This window comes from Cherax quadricarinatus, chromosome 1 (assembly GCF_038502225.1).
Source record: "Cherax quadricarinatus isolate ZL_2023a chromosome 1, ASM3850222v1, whole genome shotgun sequence".
Taxonomy (NCBI): Eukaryota; Metazoa; Arthropoda; class Malacostraca; order Decapoda; family Parastacidae; genus Cherax; species Cherax quadricarinatus.
In genome coordinates, this window is record NC_091292.1 from 6,888,582 (window position 1) to 6,910,637 (window position 22,056).

General features: G+C 39.4%; 1 protein-coding gene across 1 annotated transcript in view; it reads right to left on the reverse strand.

Annotated features, from left to right (window-relative positions):
- Sirt7 (sirtuin 7) overlaps positions 1–20,484 on the reverse strand; it is a 33,846-nt gene extending 13,362 nt beyond the window's left edge. Inside the window, exons 1-8 of the mRNA XM_070090894.1 lie at positions 20,169–20,484; positions 17,781–17,878; positions 17,469–17,559; positions 16,368–16,492; positions 14,932–15,103; positions 6,410–6,510; positions 4,510–4,645; positions 3,338–3,458 (exon numbers count right to left, since the gene is read on the reverse strand). Coding sequence (XP_069946995.1) covers positions 3,338–3,458; positions 4,510–4,645; positions 6,410–6,510; positions 14,932–15,103; positions 16,368–16,492; positions 17,469–17,559; positions 17,781–17,878; positions 20,169–20,369 — 1,045 coding nt within the window. The 5' untranslated portion in view covers positions 20,370–20,484. The remainder of the gene's footprint in view (positions 1–3,337; positions 3,459–4,509; positions 4,646–6,409; positions 6,511–14,931; positions 15,104–16,367; positions 16,493–17,468; positions 17,560–17,780; positions 17,879–20,168) is intronic.
- Between the last annotated feature and the right edge of the window lie 1,572 nt (positions 20,485–22,056).

Below are 22,056 nucleotides of genomic sequence, written 5' to 3' on the forward strand. Positions count from 1 at the left end.
AGAGAGAGAGAGAGAGAGAGAGAGAGAGACAGAGAGAGAGACAGAGAGAGAGACAGAGAGAGAGACAGAGAGAGAGACAGAGACAGAGAGAGACAGAGACAGAGAGAGACAGAGAGAGACAGAGACAGAGAGACAGAGACAGAGAGAGACAGAGACAGGCAGAGAGAGACAGAGACAGACAGAGACAGAGACAGACAGAGACAGAGAGAGACAGAGAGAGAGACAGACAGACAGACAGAGAGAGAGAGAGACAGAGAGAGAGAGAGAGACAGAGAGAGAGAGAGAGACAGAGAGAGACAGACAGACAGAGACAGAGACAATAATCTCAAGACAAATGACAGTTTTTTTTGACTATCACTCACTACTTTGTGATCGTCAATATGGCTTTAGGAAAGGTTACTCTGCTGCTGATCTGTTGTTAAACCTCTCCACTAAGTGGCACCAGTCACTGGATGAATCCAAAGTCAGCTGTGTGGTAGCACTGGACATTGCTGGCGCTTTCGACCGGGTGTGGCACCAGGGCCTCTTAGCAAAACTTCAAGCACTGGGAATTGCAGGCTCTACGCTGTTTCCTCAGTGATTACCTTCATGGTAGATCTCTAAGTGTAGTTCTCAATGGAACGGAATCAGCAAGACATCCTATTGGGGCAAGTGTTCCACAAGGAAGCGTGCTGGGTCCATTGTTATGGAATGTCTACTTCAACGACCTTCTTCATCTCATCCCAGAATCACACGCATATGCAGACGACTGTACACTGACATTCACTTATCCAAGAGAAGAAATGCCAGCTGCTCTAAGCTGAGAGCTATATCAGCTTGGGGAAATAGATGGCAAGTAACATTTGCACCTGGTAATGCTGGTGCAGTAGTAAGGATGAATGGGAGGGTGTTGGCACCTGGAGAAGAAGTTGATATCCTTGGGGTGAAATTTGACTCCAAACTAACCATGAAGAACCATGTTGTAAATCTTGCAAACAAGGCAGCCTGGAAGCTTACAGCACTTCGCCGTATCTCGCATCTACTTGACAGTAGGGGTTGCAAGATTCTGTACGAGGCACAAGTACGCTCACACCTTGAGTATGCTCCACTTTCTTGGTTTGCCTGCCCCCCCCCCCTCTCATCTGTGACTGCTTGACAGAGTAGAGAACAGAGCAAGACGTCTCATCTCTCGCCTGGACCCATCCTGGATAGATCTGTAATTTCAGCAGAGCCTTCAACATAGGAGGGATGTGGGTGGCCTTACTGTTATGTACAAGGCCAATATTGTCAAAGTACCACACTTGGATCCACTTCGAGGACAGTGTGAAACAAGCTTTTATGCCACAAGACGGGCAGAAAGCAGCAACTTCACTCTGGCTGTACCCTTCTCCAGAACTTCACTCCATCTGAGATCATATATACCCAGGATGACTCGAGTATGGAACACATTTGTACAGCATAATGATGTCAACGAGATAAAGTCAGTTGATCAAATGAAAATGCTGGCCCACAGATGGCTCCAATTTCATGTTATGGAAAAGGACAAAGAAATGCAGATATAGTGTATTTGTTAAAATCAGAAAATGAGATGCTGTATATAGGAAAAGGAAAGGAGGTATAAATAAAAAAATATTCACTATCAAGTGACGTTCAACATAAATGTTTTCATAACACAGCCTCTCCTCACTTAACGACAGTTCCGTTCCTAAGACCACATCATTAAACAAATGCTTCGCTAAGTGAGAGCTTGCTATAATGGTAGTGGCTTAGTGTTAACCATCTCTGATATAGTTTTAATGGATATTGTTTTAATGTCACCTTTGCACCATGTATAACGTTGCTGGTATATTTTTAAATGTTTATACAGTAGTGTACTGTATACTGAAATAAACAGAATAGAGGAAATCAGCTCTAATATGCATTATTTAGATATAAATACTGGTTAATCATAGAATTGATGAGGGAAAAAAGGTGAGTGGTGCATTGAGGTACATGTGGAGTCAAAAAACGTTATCTATGGAGGCAAAGAAGGGAATGTATGAAAGTATAGTAGTACCAACACTCTTATATGGATGTGAAGCTTGGGTGGTAAATGCAGCAGCGAGGAGATGGTTGGAGGCAGTGGAGATGTCTTGTCTAAGGGCAATGTGTGGTGTAAATATTATGCAGAAAATTCGGAGTGTGGAAATTAGGAGAAGGTGTGGAGTTAATAAAAGCATTAGTCAGAGGGCACAAGAGGGGTTGTTGAGGTGGTTTGGTCATTTAGAGAGAATGGATCAAAGTAGAATGACATGGAAAGCATATAAATCTATAGGGGAAGGAAAGAAGGGTAGGGGTCGTCCTCGAAAGGGTTGGAAAGAGGGGGTAAAGGAGGTTTTGTGGGCGAGGGGCTTGGACTTCCAGCAAGCGTGCATGAGCGTGTTAGATAGGAGTGAATGGAGACGAATGATACTTGGGACCTGACGATCTGTTGGAGTGTGAGCAGGGTAATATTTAGTGAAGGGATTCAGGGAAACTGGTTATTTTCATATAGTCGGACTTGAGTCCTGGAAATGGGAAGTACAATGCCTGCACTTTAAAGGAGTGGTTTGGGATATTGGCAGTTTGGAGGGATATGTTGTGTATCTTTATACGTATATGCTTCTAAACTGTTGTATTCTGAGCACCTCTGCAAAAGCAGTGATAATGTGTGAGTGTGGTGAAAGTGTTGAATGATGATGAAAGTATTTTCTTTTTGGGGATTTTCTTTCTTTTTTGGGTCACCCTGCCTCGGTGGGAGACGACCGACTTGTTGAAAAAAAAAAAAAAAAAAAAAAAAATACTGGTGAGACAATCCATTGTAAGTCCAAGGCTTCAGTAAACAAGTACGTTGCTTAGTGAGGAGAGGCTGTAGTTAAGAAAAATTTGAAGTGCTTAAACACACAAAAGACCAGAAAGATGAACTACAAGGCACTCATAACTGAACTATCAAGTGGTTTGGGAGGAAAGATTAATGGGTCTTTGGGAAAACTAAGAAATAAAAAAAAAGTTAAACTATCAAAGAAAATCCTTAGAGTAGAATAACTGATGATCATGGATCATGTTAGGAGTGTCCTGAAGGACAATGCATGAAAGCATAGGCCTTGCCTAGTTAACCAGTTAAAAGTGTATAATGAATGATGTTGAAGTGCTCCAGCAATATGGAAAAAATATCTCCGCCTCAACTCATTGTACTGCGCATTTGTTGAAGACACGTGACAGACATGAGAGGATGAGTGCTGGATACACTTCTTTTCAAGTTGGAGAGTAATCATACAGAAGAGATATTCAGGTATTTTGATATACATCATTTGCTTTGAGGAAGGTTTTTTTTTTTTACCATTAATTTTGAGCGTAGCATCCTTATCTTTTGGTGTCCACTGCAAGTTGACAATGTATAGCTGGGGTCGTTTCTTCATTGGCCTGTCCATCTGCCACAACCACGTATATTTCTTCAAGACCTGACAAAAGAATTTTACAAAGAGATGTATAAGCTGTCATGTCTAAGCGCCTCTGCAAAGACAGTGATTTGTGAGTGATGGTGGAAGTGCTGAATGATGATGAAAGTTTTTTCTTTCTTTTTGTGTTTTTCTTTCTTTTTGGCTTACCCTGCTCAGTGGGAAACGGCTGACTTGTTAAAAAAAAAAAAAAAAAAATTAAAAAAAGTTACATATTCTGTAAAAACATATACATGTATCATCACTTTCACTACATGGCACTCAGATATATTTTACGAAACCAATCCTTCAAAATCTATGACATGGGACTAATATTAGTTTCAAGCTTATGACTTAGAATTGATATTAGCATGGCAATTATGGTAAATCTCCAATCACACTCCATAAGCCAAGCAGTTCTGGAAGAAGAGTGAATACAATACTGCACAAATGTAATATCACTGTTCTTTTAATATGGGAGGCAAAAACACCATCCCAGGCAAAGCATATACTAGAAATAAGTGAAAGTGGAAAGAAATGAGTAATAAAGTTACTCCTACTAGGTTTCTGGATAGATCACAACAGTTATTCAAACAGTTTTTTTGTACTATCTTATCCCAATCATCAATAATCTTCACATTAAATTTTCTATTTCAATATAATTCTCATAAATCCTTAAAAATTTTTACCTATACTACAAAGTAAAAAAAGAGAAAATACTGTACTCAGATCCACAGGCTAAGACTTAGCTAGCAAACATTAAATACTGCATACAAATCCTTACAGTATGATCTACGGCAGCAATATTCCTCAGACCTAAACCATCACAATATTTATTAGAGCAGAACAATTACGTACTACTAAACTTAAAAAGAAAATCTTTCATTTTTCTTTTTAAGGTCACCCTGCCTCTGTGGGATACAGCTGGTTCACTAATAAATCCATTACAACAATATTCATCAGACCCCAAATCATTTACAGCAATGTTCATTAGGCAGGAATTATTACACCAACTAGACCCTTGGCAACAATATTCCTAGACTGAAGCACTGAAGGAACTAACAAACACACAAACCTTTAGACTGGAGCCCAAACAGAGGATGGTATCACAAGCATTAGCAGCCTGGCATGCTCCCTGCCAGTTCAGTGGCCATCGAAGTTTCCCTCTCTCACCAAAATGAACAATAGTGTCTATTAAGGGTTCACCACATCTGAAAATATTGTAGTAGTAGTAGTAGTAGTGATGATAATAATAATATTCATAATATTAACAGTTGTACTGGCAAACCTCTGGCAAGACAGTAATGGAGTGAGTGATGATGAAAGTGTTTCTTCTTTTTTGGGTCACCCTATCTCGGTGGGAGATGGCCGATGACTTTCAAATTCTATATTTCTTAACTTTTTTTTTTTTAACACACTGACCATCTCTGACCAAGGTAGGGTGACCTGAAAAAGAAACACTTTCACCATCATTCACACTATCACTGTCTTGCCAGAGGCACACAGATACAATTTCTTTCTTTCAACATACCAGCCGTATCCCACCGAGGTGGGGTATCGCAAAAGGAAAAACGAAAGGTCCTCCTTTTAAATTTAGTAATATATACAGGAGAAGGGGTTACTAGCCCCTTGCTCCTGGCATTTTAGTCGCCTCTTACGACACGCATGGCTAACAGAGGAAGAATTCTGTTCCACTTCCCCATGGATAACTGATACAGCTTATGTTGATTAAATATATGAGCTTACCACACCAAGCACCAAACATATATGAATAAGAAATGAATATAATAAAAAAAGAACAACTGGGAGTGGGTGGGTGATAGTAGGAATCTGTAAAGCATAGGTCACTAAGACTAATGCAGTGCTCATCTATTCTAACATTACAATGTTCTTGACTCACAAAATCATAACAACACAACTACATGTACAATCTAAATCACAAACAGGTTAGGCTTCAACCCATGGCAAGCAAGTTCTATAACTTGCAGGTCAGTGTGCTGTCCACTAGACCATATGGGGTTAATAAAATTCACCCAACCAGGTCTATTTTTATACACTTCCATATGGCATAGAGAAATATACCTAGATGGATGAATCTCAATAAGCTGGTATGGGCCACTGGTTAATGCACTGGCCAGCAAGTTTTATGACTCACTTGTCATGGATTCAAGCCCCACCTGTTCTGTGATTTGTTATGTTAGGTAGTAACAGAGCTGCGTATTGGTGGTAATGGTTACCCGTGAGTAGACCCTGCCTAATGTGGGACAGTAAGATTATTGCAATGCCCGTGCTCTTATTTAGATAAGGACCAGTTCCTAATGGAGCAGTGTGTGAGTGGGAACGGCTGGCTGAGAGTAAGGCCTGCCTAACATGGGCTGGTTGGCCTATTACAGTGTTCATTTGCTATAAAAAAAAAAACGGTTTGAAAGTAGAGTTGTATGTAAGCAGGAATGATTACGATGAGTAGGGCCCACATAGCACCTACCAATAGACCTGCTACAATGCTTTATGTCAAAATAAAGCAGTTTAGAAAATTTTGCCACACAGTAGGCTTTATCAGGTCACAAACAGATGATCTGTTTGCGACTTCATAGGCGCCACTGTGTGGGCAAAATGTTGTTAACAACAAACAACACTGCAATAAACTGCATTTACATCTTCACTATGTCAGTATTTTAAATAATTTCTCTCCATAAATCAGTTTAAAGTAAAATTTATTGTGACATGGTTAAAATACAAATTGGGCAGGGGATGGGTGACTGCATCAAAGCAAACTTATATTGCACATAGTGAATTACTGGTAGAAATAGCATCACTACATATAAGCAAAATTGCATAAAGCAAAACCCCACAGCATGGGAAATCTGTATATGTATACTTCAGTCTTACATCGTGGTCCTAGAGTAAACCAATCTTTAATGTCTTAGACTTCTATTATGAAAATGACAGTTCATAAAGAACAAAACAACACTAACCTGTAACAACGTCGTCCAGTAGTGTGTTTGTAGATGGAGGTTCTCTCTGTCACATCAAACGTTCTTACATACTCCCGTGCTGGAACACAGTGCTTGCACACCTAAGGGAAAGTGCCGATACTCCTCTTACAGTATATAAAATATCTCAAAATAAATTAAATATCATGTGTTGAGATTCCATTCACTAGAATTTTCAATCTATTTCCAGAATAACAATTTAACCCCTTGAAGGTACATCCCATAGTTCTACGACTTTGAAGCCAGGGTTCAAGCTGTAGTACTACATCATGAGCTCAGTTCACTCAGATAAGATGTGAGCGGTAAATTTGGGCCTAGATATGAGAGAATGCATCTATATGGTAAGTGTGCACCATATAAAACAAATCCTGCAGCACATAGTGCATGATGAGAAAACGAAAACTGCAACCATGTTTTTGGATTGAAACAGCGACTTTGCAGTGTATTTTCATATGGTTTTAATGGTTATATTCGTATTTTCTTGGTCTCATTTGATAGAGTGGGAGATATATTACAGAAAGAGATGACTTTGATTGGTTTTAGTACTGAAAATAGCTTGAAATTGAGCTCAAAGTAGCAGAAATGTTCGATTTTTGCCAATGTTCAAGAGTAAACAAATCACATCACACATCCAACACACATCAGCTAGTGGGTCTAATTTGCATTCAGAAATGTGCTGATATTATTTATACAATTACTACAATTTTGCTTAACAGTAAATCTTCTATTTTTTGGTGTGAATGAAAATTCTTTATCTGAATAAAAAATAAAAGTGGAATTCATCTGTAAAGCCTTGAAGCATAACTAATAAACAGGAATATTATTTTAGTGCCAGGAATGCCTGAACTGTTTATTCTGGACCCTATTTTGAAATTGAAATATTTTGAACTTTGTGTGAAACTGGCCAAATTACAACTTCCAATCACTTTATTGGGTAGTTGAAATAGTTGATTGGGCAATTTCTTGTACTCGACAGATAAATTGGAATACATACTAGCAAAATAGCTAAGAATTTGGCCTAATAGAACAATTTAATTGGCTTAAAATAGGACAAAGTGGGCAAAATCACTGATGAGTAAATATCGTTGACACGCCAAAATTCAGGAAAGTGTAATTTCATAAATTTTTTATCAAATTTCATACTTTTTGTTTTATTACCTTCAGAAAAAGAATCTCTACCATTTCATAAGAAAAATAATATTTTTTTTTTTAATTTTTGAACCCCGTAGGAAATTTCCAGACTGGGGGTCTGGGCCCCTCAAAGGGTTAAAGGATATTCAAAATCAAATATATACTGTGTCTCTATCTCTTGATCTAAAATTTTCATAAGACTGTATTAGAATTATGATTTTATATTACAGTAGACATAACCAATAAATGAAAATCCCACACATACAGTGGACCCCCGGTTAACGATATTTTTTCACTCCAGAAGTATGTTCAGGTGCCAGTACTGGCCGAATTTGTTCCCATAAGAAATATTGTGAAGTAGATTAGTCCATTTCAGACCCCCAAACATACACGTACAAACGCACTTACATAAATACACTTACATAATTGGTCACATTCGGAGGTAATCGTTATGCGGGGGTACACTGTATATCCTTTATTTTATTACTATTGTAGGTAGTAGGTTGGTAGACAGCAACCACCCAGGGAAGTACTACCGTCCTGTCAGATGACTGTGAAACAGAAACCTGTAACTGTTTTGCATGATGGTAGGATTGCTGGTTTCTTTTTCTGTCTCATAAACACACTAGATAACAGGGATATCTTGCTACTCCTACTTACACTTTGGTCACACTTCACAGACATGCACATGCATATATATATATATACATACATCTAGGTTTTTCTCCTTTTTCTAAATAGCTCTTGTTCTTTATTTCTTCTATTGTCCATGGGGAAGTGGAAAAGAATCTTTCCTCCGTAAGCCGTGCGTGTCGTATGAGGCGACTAAAATGCCGGGAGCAATGGGCTAGTAACCCCTTCTCCTGTAGACATTTACTAAAAAAGAGAAGAAGAAAAACTTTATAAAACTGGGATGCTTAAATGTGCGTGGATGTAGTGCAGATGACAAGAAACAGATGATTGCTGATGTTATGAATGAAAAGAAGTTGGATGTCCTGGCCCTAAGCGAAACAAAGCTGAAGGGGGTAGGGGAGTTTCAGTGGGGGGAAATAAATGGGATTAAATCTGGAGTATCTGAGAGAGTTAGAGCAAAGGAAGGGGTAGCAGTAATGTTAAATGATCAGTTATGGAAGGAGAAAAGAGAATATTAATGTGTAAATTCAAGAATTATGTGGATTAAAGTAAAGGTTGGATGCGAAAAGTGGGTCATAATAAGCGTGTATGCACCTGGAGAAGAGAGGAATGTAGAGGAGAGAGAGAGATTTTGGGAGATGTTAAGTGAATGTATAGGAGCCTTTGAACCAAGTGAGAGAGTAATTGTGGTAGGGGATCTGAATGCTAAAGTAGGAGAAACTTTTAGAGAGGGTGTGGTAGGTAAGTTTGGGGTGCCAGGTGTAAATGATAATGGGAGCCCTTTGATTGAACTTTGTATAGAAAGGGGTTTAGTTATAGGTAATACATATTTTAAGAAAAAGAGGATAAATAAGTATACAAGATATGATGTAGGGCGAAATGACAGTAGTTTGTTGGATTATGTATTGGTAGATAAAAGACTGTTGAGTAGACTTCAGGATGTACATGTTTATAGAGGGGCCACAGATATATCAGATCACTTTCTAGTTGTAGCTACACTGAGAGTAAAAGGTAGATGGGATACAAGGAGAATAGAAGCATCAGGGAAGAGAGAGGTGAAGGTTTATAAACTAAAAGAGGAGGCAGTTAGGGTAAGATATAAACAGCTATTGGAGGATAGATGGGCTAATGAGAGCATAGGCAATGGGGTCGAAGAGGTATGGGGTAGGTTTAAAAATGTAGTGTTAGAGTGTTCAGCAGAAGTTTGTGGTTACAGGAAAGTGGGAGTGGGAGGGAAGAGGAGCGATTGGTGGAATGATGATGTAAAGAGAGTAGTAAGGGAGAAAAAGTTAGCATATGAGAAGTTTTTACAAAGTAGAAGTGATGCAAGGAGGGAAGAGTATATGGAGAAAAAGAGAGAGGTTAAGAGAGTGGTGAAGCAATGTAAAAAGAGAGCAAATGAGAGAGTGGGTGAGATGTTATCAACAAATTTTGTTGAAAATAAGAAAAAGTTTTGGAGTGAGATTAACAAGTTAAGAAAGCCTAGAGAACAAATGGATTTGTCAGTTAAAAATAGGAGAGGAGAGTTATTAAATGGAGAGTTAGAGGTATTGGGAAGATGGAGGGAATATTTTGAGGAATTGTTAAATGTTGATGAAGATAGGGAAGCTGTGATTTCGTGTATAGGACAAGGAGGAATAACATCTTGTAGGAGTGAGGAAGAGCCAGTTGTGAGTGTGGGGGAAGTTCGTGAGGCAGTAGGTAAAATGAAAGGGGGTAAGGCAGCCGGGATTGATGGGATAAATACAGAAATGTTAAAAGCAGATGGAGTTTACCTGGAGTTTACCTGGAGAGAGTTCCGGGGGTCAACGCCCCCCGCGGCCCGGTCTGAGACCAGGCCTCCTGGTGGATCAGAGCCTGATCAACCAGGCTGTTGCTGCTGGCTGCACGCAAACCAACATACGAGCCACAGCCCGGCTGATCCGGAACTGACTTTAGGTGCTTGTCCAGTGCCAGCTTGAAGACTGCCAGGGGTCTGTTGGTAATCCCCCTTATGTGTGCTGGGAGGCAGTTGAACAGTCTCGGGCCCCTGACACTTATTGTATGGTCTCTTAACGTGCTAGTGACACCCCTGCTTTTCATTGGGGGGATGGTGCATCGTCTGCCAAGTCTTTTGCTTTCGTAGTGGGTGATTTTCGTGTGCAAGTTCGGTACTAGTCCCTCTAGGATTTTCCAGGTGTATATAATCATGTATCTCTCCCTCCTGCGTTCCAGGGAATACAGGTTTAGGAACCTCAAGCGCTCCCAATAATTGAGGTGTTTTATCTCCGTTATGCGCGCCGTGAAAGTTCTCTGTACATTTTCTAGGTCGGCAATTTCACCTGCCTTGAAAGGTGCTGTTAGTGTGCAGCAATATTCCAGCCTAGATAGAACAAGTGACCTGAATAGTGTCATCATGGGCTTGGCCTCCCTAGTTTTGAAGGTTCTCATTATCCATCCTGTCATTTTTCTAGCAGATGCGATTGATACAATGTTATGGTCCTTGAAGGTGAGATCCTCCGACATGATCACTCCCAGGTCTTTGACGTTGGTGTTTCGCTCTATTTTGTGGCCAGAATTTGTTTTGTACTCTGATGAAGATTTAATTTCCTCATGTTTACCATATCTGAGTAATTGAAATTTCTCATCGTTGAACTTCATATTGTTTTCTGCAGCCCACTGAAAGATTTGGTTGATGTCTGCCTGGAGCTTTGCAGTGTCTGCAATGGAAGACACTGTCATGCAGATTCGGGTGTCATCTGCAAAGGAAGACACGGTGCTGTGGCTGACATCCTTGTCTATGTCGGATATAAGGATGAGGAACAAGATGGGAGCGAGTACTGTGCCTTGTGGAACAGAGCTTTTCACCGTAGCTGCCTCGGACTTTACTCTGTTGACGACTACTCTCTGTGTTCTGTTAGTGAGGAAATTATAGATCCATCGACCGACTTTTCCTGTTATTCCTTTAGCACGCATTTTGTGCGCTATTACGCCATGGTCACACTTGTCGAAGGCTTTTGCAAAGTCTGTATATATTACATCTGCATTCTTTTTGTCTTCTAGTGCATTTAGGACCTTGTCGTAGTGGTCCAATAGTTGAGACAGACAGGAGCGACCTGTTCTAAACCCATGTTGCCCTGGGTTGTGTAACTGATGGGTTTCTAGATGCGTGGTGATCTTGCTTCTTAGGACCCTTTCAAAGATTTTTATGATATGGGATGTTAGTGCTATTGGTCTGTAGTTCTTTGCTGTTGCTTTACTGCCCCCTTTGTGGAGTGGGGCTATGTCTGTTGTTTTTAGTAACTGTGGGACGACCCCCGTGTCCATGCTCCCTCTCCATAGGATGGAAAAGGAAAAGGCTCGTGATAGGGGCTTCTTGCAGTTCTTGATGAACACAGAGTTCCATGAGTCTGGCCCTGGGGCAGAGTGCATGGGCATGTCATTTATCGCCTGTTCGAAGTCATTTGGCGTCAGGATAACATCGGATAGGCTTGTGTTAATCAAATTTTGTGGCTCTCTCATAAAAAATTCATTTTGATCTTCGACTCTCAGTCTGGTTAGCGGCTTGCTAAAAACTGAGTCATATTGGGACTTGAGTAGCTCACTCATTTCCTTGTTGTCATCTGTGTAGGACCCATCTTGTTTAAGTAGGGGCCCAATACTGGACGTTGTTCTCGATTTTGATTTGGCATAGGAGAAGAAATACTTTGGGTTTCTTTCGATTTCATTTATGGCTTTTAGTTCTTCCCGCGATTCCTGACTCCTAAAGGATTCTTTTAGCTTAAGTTCGATGCTTGCTATTTCTCTGACCAGTGTCTCCCTACGCATTTCAGATATATTGACCTCTTTTAGCCGCTCTGTTATTCTTTTCCGTCGCCTGTAAAGGGAGCGCCTGTCTCTTTCTGTTTTACATCTACTCCTCCTTTTACTTAGAGGAATAAGCCTTGTGCATACATCGAGTGCTACCGAGTTAATCTGTTCTAGGCATAAGTTGGGGTCTGTGTTGATTAGTATATCTTCCCAGCTTATATCGGTTAGGACTTGGTTTACTTGGTCCCACTTTATGTTTTTGTTATTGAAGTTGAATTTGGTGAATGCTCCCTCGTGACTAATCTCCTTATGTCGGTCTGGGGCTCCGCGCATACATGACTGAACCTCAATTATGTTGTGATCTGAGTATATTGTTTTTGATATGGTGATATTTCTTATCAGATCATCATTGTTAGTGAAGATGAGGTCTAGTGTATTCTCCAGTCTAGTAGGCTCTATTATTTGCTGGTTTAAATTGAATTTTGTGCAGAGATTTAAAAGCTCGCGTGAGTGTGAGTTTTCATCAGAGCTGCCTCCTGGTGTTATTACTGCAACAATATTATTTGCTATATTCCTCCATTTTAGGTGCCTTAAGTTGAAATCCCCCAGGAGCAAGATGTTGGGTGCAGGAGCTGGAAGGTTTTCCAGACAGTGGTCAATTTTTAACAGCTGTTCCTGGAATTGCTGGGATGTTGCATCCGGAGGCTTGTAGACTATCACAATGACTAGGTTTTGGTTCTCGACCTTTACTGCTAAAACTTCCACTACATCATTTGAGGCATTTAGCAGTTCTGTGCAAACAAGTTTTGGAGTGGTTGGTGCAATTATTTAATAAATGTATGGAAGAGGGTAAGGTACCTAGGGATTGGCAGAGAGCATGCATAGTTCCTTTGTATAAAGGCAAAGGGGATAAAAGTGAGTGCAAAAATTATAGGGGGATAAGTCTGCTGAGTATACCTGGTAAAGTGTATGGTAGAGTTATTATTGAAAGAATTAAGAGTAAGACAGAAAATAGGATAGCAGATGAACAAGGAGGCTTTAGGAAAGGTAGGGGGTGTGTGGACCAGGTGTTTACAGTGAAACATATAAGTGAACAGTATTTAGATAAGGCTAAAGAGGTCTTTGTGGCATTTATGGATTTGGAAAAGGCGTATGACAGGGTGGATAGGGGGGCAATGTGGCAGATGTTGCAAGTGTATGGTGTAGGAGGTAGGTTACTGAAAGCAGTGAAGAGTTTTTACGAGGATAGTGAGGCTCAAGTTAGAGTATGTAGGAAAGAGGGAAATTATTTCCCAGTAAAAGTAGGCCTTAGACAAGGATGTGTGATGTCACCGTGGTTGTTTAACATATTTATAGATGGGGTTGTAAGAGAAGTAAATGCGAGGGTCTTGGCAAGAGGCGTGGAGTTAAAAGATAAAGAATCACACACAAAGTGGGAGTTGTCACAGCTGCTCTTTGCTGATGACACTGTGCTCTTGGGAGATTCTGAAGAGAAGTTGCAGAGATTGGTGGATGAATTTGGTAGGGTGTGCAAAAGAAGAAAATTAAAGGTGAATACAGGAAAGAGTAAGGTTATGAGGATAACAAAAAGATTAGGTGATGAAAGATTGAATATCAGATTGGAGGGAGAGAGTATGGAGGAGGTGAATGTATTCAGATATTTGGGAGTGGACGTGTCAGCAGATGGGTCTATGAAAGATGAGGTGAATCATAGAATTGATGAGGGGAAAAGAGTGAGTGGTGCACTTAGGAGTCTGTGGAGACAAAGAACTTTGTCCTTGGAGGCAAAGAGGGGAATGTATGAGAGTATAGTTTTACCAACGCTCTTATATGGGTGTGAAGCATGGGTGATGAATGCTGCAGCGAGGAGAAGGCTGGAGTCAGTGGAGATGTCATGTCTGAGAGCAATGTGTGGTGTGAATATAATGCAGAGAATTCGTAGTTTGGAAGTTAGGAGGAGGTGCGGGATTACCAAAACTGTTGTCCAGAGGGCTGAGGAAGGGTTGTTGAGGTGGTTCGGACATGTAGAGAGAATGGAGCGAAACAGAATGACTTCAAGAGTGTATCAGTCTGTAGTGGAAGGAAGGCGGGGTAGGGGTCGGCCTAGGAAAGGTTGGAGAGAGGGGGTAAAGGAGGTTTTGTGTGCGAGGGGCTTGGACTTCCAGCAGGCATTCGTGAGCGTGTTTGATAGGAGTGAATGGAGACAAATGGTTTTTAATACTTGATGTGCTGTTGGAGTGTGAGCAAAGTAACATTTATGAAGGGGTTCAGGGAAACCGGCAGGCCGGACTCGAGTCCTGGAGATGGGAAGTACAGTGCCTGCACTCTGAAGGAGGGGTGTTAATTTTGCAGTTTAAAAACTGTAGTGTAAAGCACCCTTCTGGCAAGACAGTGATGGAGTGAATGATGGTGAAAGTTTTTCTTTTTCGGGCCACCCTGCCTTGGTGGGAATCGGCCAGTTTGATAATAATAAAATAATAAAAAATATTACTTATTTCGACACACCCTTCCACATTAGAGCATTTCTACTCTAGATGGTCATATCGTTCCCTTGATTTGCTCTAGACATAATGGCATCCAATACGTATACCATTTCTCACTATTCATTAGAGTGGGGATTATTTGGAGTTATATTATTAGGGAAGAGCTGAACCCATAAGGATAATAGGGCCTGGGAAATGGGAGGTAATCAAATTCCATCCAAGGTAGGGTAGGATGGCTCCAGTTTCTTGGATCAAGAGCTCTTCTCTATCCTCATCAAACATTTATGTCCTAACAGTTCTATTTCTCTAAAGAAACCTCCTCCATATACTGTTTTACCATACATTTATCTCCTGTACAGTAAAAACATTACATTTGTAAAAATATTTCAAGATACCAATGAACACACAACTGGATACAGACAGAGCATTGTATCTTTATGTGAATCTTGGTACCATAACACTACAAACCTCTATGTACATGTTGCCATGTACTTCTGACATGGCTGTCTTCGGCAGACCAGAGCGCAGGTGCAACCCATCACAGTTTTGGGAGACTACATGTCGCACAATACCTTGCTGGTACAACGCAGACAAAGCCATGTGTGTGAGTGTGGGCTCTGCAGCAGACAGGTCATGGTGCCTGGAAATACAAAGTGAATCATAACAAGTGTTACACATGTCATGGCAGAGGTGCATATACTACACTGCACAACAATTCTACTGCTATGAGATTGAATATTCTGAAAAGATCTGGAAAACAATCAAACTGTGAACAGATATCACACTATTGAACAGCATGAACTGAGCCATGAACACAAAATAAATAGATGAATTTTAATTTTTTGTCACACACTGTTGTACTAGACAGTCTATCAGCAATGCTACTGAGGCTAACATAAGTCGGGCAGCGCGTATGTAACAAAGCAGCAACCTCCACCCACCACTCACCCTCAGTTACCTCACTGGCATGGCCCCAATTTTGGACTTTCCTGTTGGATTGTTTGACAGTTTATAATATGGTTAACAGTGATCATAACAGGGCCATGTAAGCTAAGTATGGAAGAGAAGACTTTCGTTTTAGCCAGGGTAAGAGGATATAATAATTGTGAGACAGGTAAATGAATTGGACAATCAGAAGAAGTTATGTGGAGGGTGAAGAATGTGGTAGCCAATCTCCCTCCTCATAGGGCTCCCAAGAGGTAGCAAGCTACTGGAAAAGTAAAGAAAGGCTACTCCACAGTTCTTTGTTTCATCTTTCCTTTCATTATTTTTTATGTAAAATGATGTCAAAAGGTAGAAATGTCAATGATTTCTTTTATGGACATGGTACTACATTTACATCACTCAAGAAACTAATAATAAAGTGTTTGTAAACACATCAGGGAACGGGCAAGGTTTGAACCAACGGTAAATCAAACCCAAAACTGGTCATCCAGGGTTAATAAATATCATCCTATGTTGGATAATTCTTATTATAAGAAATAAACACTAGTGTATTCACTTATGACACCTTTATTCAATAAAGACATTTTAAGTGTCCACTTCCCCTATGTTGTCGGCAGTCAATTGCTTGCATAGACATGATGAGAGCACTGGCCTGCTCCCTCTGAGAAACTGGCTTGTTTTGGCTTCAAACCCTGAGCTATAATTACATCCTTTAGCAGCAATTTTAAAATGAAAACAGGAAAAAATAAGATAGTGATTTTTTTTCCACATCCTAGAAAAAATACCTTTACAAGAAGAATTAATCAGATAAACAAAAGTAGTAATGTATATTTTGTAAAGTATAATAAAAAGAACCTTTAACAAACCCTTAAGATCCTTCACTTAATTTTGTAATGCTGTATAACTGAAACAAAACACTGAAATATCCTTTCTGCAGTGCTAAGATTTATGTGACATACCCAACATCAAGACCTTTCTGAAGCAGTGTCCATATACCATTGGGACCTCGGTAATCAGGGATGGAAGCAGCTGTAGATATGCCTGCTCCTGTATACACCACAAGGAATTCTGCATCGTGAATTGCCTGAAATGAATTATTTCAAGAAGCAGATAAATTATTTTTATTATTATTATTATTATTAAGGAGAAGCAATAAACCCATAGGGGTCTTATAGCACCTGGGCTAAGGGAGATAATCAGGTTTGATGTAAGGAATGGGAAAACAGGTCTAATTTCTTGGATAAAGAACCCCTCACTGACATCAAGGAACCTCCCTTGAGGGAAGAAAGCAAGCAAAAGACAGTAAGGAAAAAGAGTAAGGGTGGATAAGGAGAGCTCATTATGCAGAGACCACAAAGAAGGGAAAGAGACCATTTGCAGAGCAGAACACAAAGGAACATGGATAAGAAGTTTTAAAACTAACAAGCTGGTAAAAAGAGAGACTATAGCAGACTGGAGACCTTAACTGGGACCAATTAGAGACCAGTTTTTTCAGGCCTATAAAGTCATAAACTTGAAAAAGCTTGATCTCTAAGTGTCTTTTTATTATATCACTAAGGTACATATGCCTATGGGAGAGTTATCAACTCTAACTTCCCATCCACAAGCATATCTTCAGCTTTGCTTTCCCATATCATAGAGCCCAATTCACTAAACACATCCCATACCTCCACCCTCATTACTTCCTTCCACACTCTTCAAAGCACACAATATTCACCACTCCCATCTTCAACCTCAAAACCACTAAGCAGATAGTGGTCTTAATTTTCTTCCCAAACTGTTCCAATTCATGCTTCTATTTTTTACCCCACCTACCCTTTTACTGTCACTTTCTGCTCTAGTCCCTACCCCAATAAAAATATAGCAAACATATTAACATTGGTTAATGCTGGATTAATGCTGCTTGAAAATGAACATCTTATGAATGAAATAAAGATAATATAAATACTTTAAATATATTTTTATAAATCTCTCTCCACTCCATTAATTAAAAATGAAGACTAAATATATTATAACAACAATAATATCATAATGTAAAATAACCAATCCTGCCCTCCTACCTGAGCTAACTGCTCACACTTGATTTGCAAAACTTCTTTCGTGTCTTCTTGCTCTGTCTTTCGTGACTGCCACACTGCCCGACGCTCACGTCTGTTATGAGGACATAAAGTATTGTACTGTACTGTAAGTGGAAATTCATAAACTGAGCAATGTTTGACACATCTTTGAGACAAATATATTTCTTAAATTTAAAGCCACGATGGCAGATTATGTGCTATACGTATATCCATTCAGTCTTTCCATTCTATCCTTAAACAAGCACTTATTTAAAGAAAATTAAAAATACTATCGAAATGAGTGTTCTAACAAACCTTTTATAAAACTCCTCCACCAGCTCTGAATTTTCTTCTAATAATCGTCTGTCATCCAACGTAAGCTTATCACATTTTTTTCTCAATATAGATGATACCTGCAAAATGCAGTAATGAAAACAGTTTTTAATATATAGTGCAATAGATTACTATTTGGTACTGTACAGGTGTTACTAAAAACTGTAATTAGGTATATACAGTACTCACATCAGGGCACAATATCTATTAAAATTAAGAAAATAATCTAAAATGCAGCAAGAAAATTATATTCACATATTTTGCATGATTCAGATTTCAATGCATTCCATTTCTGGTCAAAATACTAACTTCCTGAAAGACCACCATTACTGATGGTTGTGACAATTTTCCCCAGTATTAATGTAAAACTTTACATAAAAGAGCAACAGATAGTCTAATTTTCCTTCCTAATATGATAAAATATATTTTAACTGTTCTAAGGGGTATTATCATAGCTTTATTCAATACCTGATAAACCACTGATGAGCTACACCTTTGACATGTAGACTAAGTGCTGAGTTTTTGCTTTTTTGGGGAAGAAAAATGAGTATTGTGAATTTATTTCATTAACAAAAATGAAATTATGAAACAAAAATGAATAAAACTGCATCATCAATAGCAAATAATATTCATTACCGAAAACTGTTTATGTACTGCACATGGAAAAATTCTTTTACTGAAACTACCAACAAAAGGTGGAAAGCAGTGAAGAAAATACACATTATTTGGTTCCAGATGGAGTAATCTAGTGGCTTAATGCAATTTAATGTGGGTTGCTTTTATGTGGAGTGAACTACAGACAGAGCAAGACAAAAGAAATACAGTAAACTTATTGTATTTTATCTTTAATATTAAATGAGACTTTACAACAATATTATAAATTATCATAACTATGCCAATGTTTAATAACTGCTTATAATTAAAATTCCACTGGATTAATATAAACAAAATCATGTTATAAAAAAATCCAATGTTATACACTGTGATTTGCATTTATAATTCCTCTAATTTATATTTACAAATAAAAATACTTGAATTTTAAAAATATTTAGTACATGTTGCATAGAATGTTGAGTAACACTGATGCACATTCATTTAATCAGCTAATATTAAACTTATGTAACAATCATTTGACTAATAACTATACAAGTAAAATAATCATGATTATGTAAGGAAACTTTTGTCATTAATGTTAAATAATGTATCAAGAAGCCTCTTCGAATACTTTAAAAAATATTAGATTTCACATCTCATAATATTTAATATTCTAAACTGAAAATCTTTAATATTCAATTAGGAGTTAATAAGAACAGAGCAATTTTCACAAGATGAAATATGTGATGACTGATTGTAAATTACATTATTGTATTTTAATCAGGAAGGGAAGCACTAAACCCACAGGAGTCACATAGTGCCTAGAAAATGGGAGGCACTCAGGTTCAATCTGAGGAAAAGGAAGAAAAGTCCAATGCCTTGGAAGAAGAGCTCCTTCACCAGCATCATGGCACTGCTCTTGAAGGGATAAATTACATGAAAACAATTGTGGATCCTGGAATGAACAGTGTAAGTGATGATGGCAGCTACGAGCAGTAACACACACTTCCAGATAAACCAAGTTATCTACAGTATTATTCATCCAGAACTCAAACTTAAGTTAATCTCCATCAATATTAAATCAGATTGGGTTAGATTAAGAATCATATTAGAAGCCTAGAATTTAATTAGGTCACAACTTCATAAAAATATATAACTTGCTTTAGTTTAATGCCAGGAACTGCACTTGCTTTGAAAATTTTAACATTAAATGTTATTTTTCTTTACCGTGACCATTTATTTTATAGCAAGTTAGGAATTTAGAGAGACTTGAAATAGTTTATTTCATCCTTATAATATAGTTTAGGGAATATTTGGTTACCAATATACGAGTTAAAATTTGTACACACTATATTGACATTCCTATATTATAAAAAAAACCGCTTATACAGATCATTTCAATAATATTCCTGAAAAAGATTACAACAACGAAATAAAGATCAAGAACCGAAGTTGGAAGAACGGAACCCCAAATGGAACACAATGCCACCTTTCACTCCCTACTCTTCCCATGACTTGCTAAATTACCACTCTTGATCACATGCTAACAGTGCCCAGCAGCCCACATTAACAAGATCCTCACATCTGAAGCGAATATTATGCTTGGGTAGCCACATTACAGCCGGCCATACCAGCCCTTTAATGACAAAGCCTCTCCAGTTAGGCTGCCACCTCGGCAATATCCTCTCAAGACGGCCCACTGATATCTCTTATCTTACTCCTCTACAGCCCCTCCCCGGCTTTCATTTCGACGCCGGCACTTAGAGGGACACTTACTCTCTTCATGCGAGTGCCACTTTTCTTGCTAATATTGAGGGTGGCAGTGGCAGCAGCCTTTCTCCTGGCAGGCTCGGCCGGCACGCCTCCCTCCTCGTCCACCATACTGGTGTTTACAAACATTGACGACCGTCCGACCCCTGGCGAGGAGTCAACGAACCTAAACCACACAGAAACTGGGAAACATACGTATATATACATCTACATACACCTGTAGGTGCACATACATGACCCCTGTGTGTCCCCTGGGGGATCTCAGGGCCATCGCACACAGCCTGGTTGGTCAGTGACTGCAGCGAGATCAGTAGACGGAGGAGCGAGCCTCCACCACTCCCTGTGCTGAATGATTCACAGGAGTCCTATTTAGATTATCAACATAATTTGTTTTACAATGGCAGTGAGAGTACATACGTTACTGACATTAAAAGTATATAATGTTGATTTAATTCAAGTCTGATACACAACCTAATTTTTTTTACAGTGAATTGGAGGACACACATAAGAGTAGATTAAAATCACATGATATAGATTTTTTAGGCTTTGGATTCATATATATTTTTTCTACAATGCTCTTGCCGATGCGCACATGTCATGGGCAGATTTAGAGCATATAACGTAAATTTTACATAGATAATCTAAAAAAAATAATCCAACACTAACTTATTTGCATTGGGGTCAAAACAACGCCATAGTTTAAGAGCTTCAGAATAGCTAATTAATTGGATTTAAGCCCTATCGATTACAGGAGGGTCGTTAAATATGAATGAAACCAGTACACCACCAGTCAAGAATACTTTAATACAATTAATATTAATTCAAGTATACTCATAGTGTTTATAAATAATTGTGCGTAAATTACCTAGGATAATCCTGCCTTTGTAAATGGTGTGAAACACATGTATGTTTGTTTATACATACAAATTAATGTATAGATAAATATACATATACAAGGTTGATAAATAAGATATATGTGCAACACTTAGGGATTCCCCTTCTCTTCAGACTTCAATAATCGAATGCCTGGAAGAGGCAGTCTAGATGGAAGGTGGTCAGTCCCTTCGCCTTTATGAAGGCGGTCAGTTCCTTAGCCTAAAGCAGAAGCAGCTGCTAAACGACTCTTTGCCATGACTTACATCCACCAACGGGCCCCGCCCATTTATGATATAATTTCAAATTGCTGCGCCTCGCCTGCTCCAGTATATAAGTCTCCATTCTTACGCCTCTGTTTTAGACTAAGGGACTGACCACCTTTAATCAAGGCTAAGAGATTGAACACTGTCAAGACTGGGGGACGGACCATTGTCTGTCAAAACTGAGGGACTGAAAACCCCAAACTTACCTCTCCATTTTCTCCCCTATCTCCAGTATTAAAATCATTTCTGTATTCGACTATACCTATACCTGGAGAGGGTTTCGGGGGTCAACGCCCCCGCGGCCCGGTCTGATAAGATAAGATTTCGTTCGGATTTTTAACCCCGGAGGGTTAGCCACCCAGGATAACCAAAGAAAGTCAGTGCGTCATCGAGGACTGACTAACTTATTTCCATTGAGGTCCTTAATCTTGTCCCCCAGGATGCGACCCACACCAGTCGACTAACACCCAGGTACCTATTTGCTGCTAGGTGAACAGGACAACAGGTGTAAGGAAACGTGTCGAATGTTTCCACCCGCCGGAATCGAACCCGGGCCCTCCGTGTGTGAAGCGGGAGATTTAGCCACCAGGCCACCGGGCGTCTGAGACGCCTCCTGCACAGGCGAAATGTTTCGGCAATAAGGATACCCAAGTACTGCACATCTAACATCTGTTTGTGCATGTACTCACCTATTAGTGGTTGCAGGGGTCGATTCACAGCTCATGCGTGTGCTTGTGTACTCACCTATATGCGGG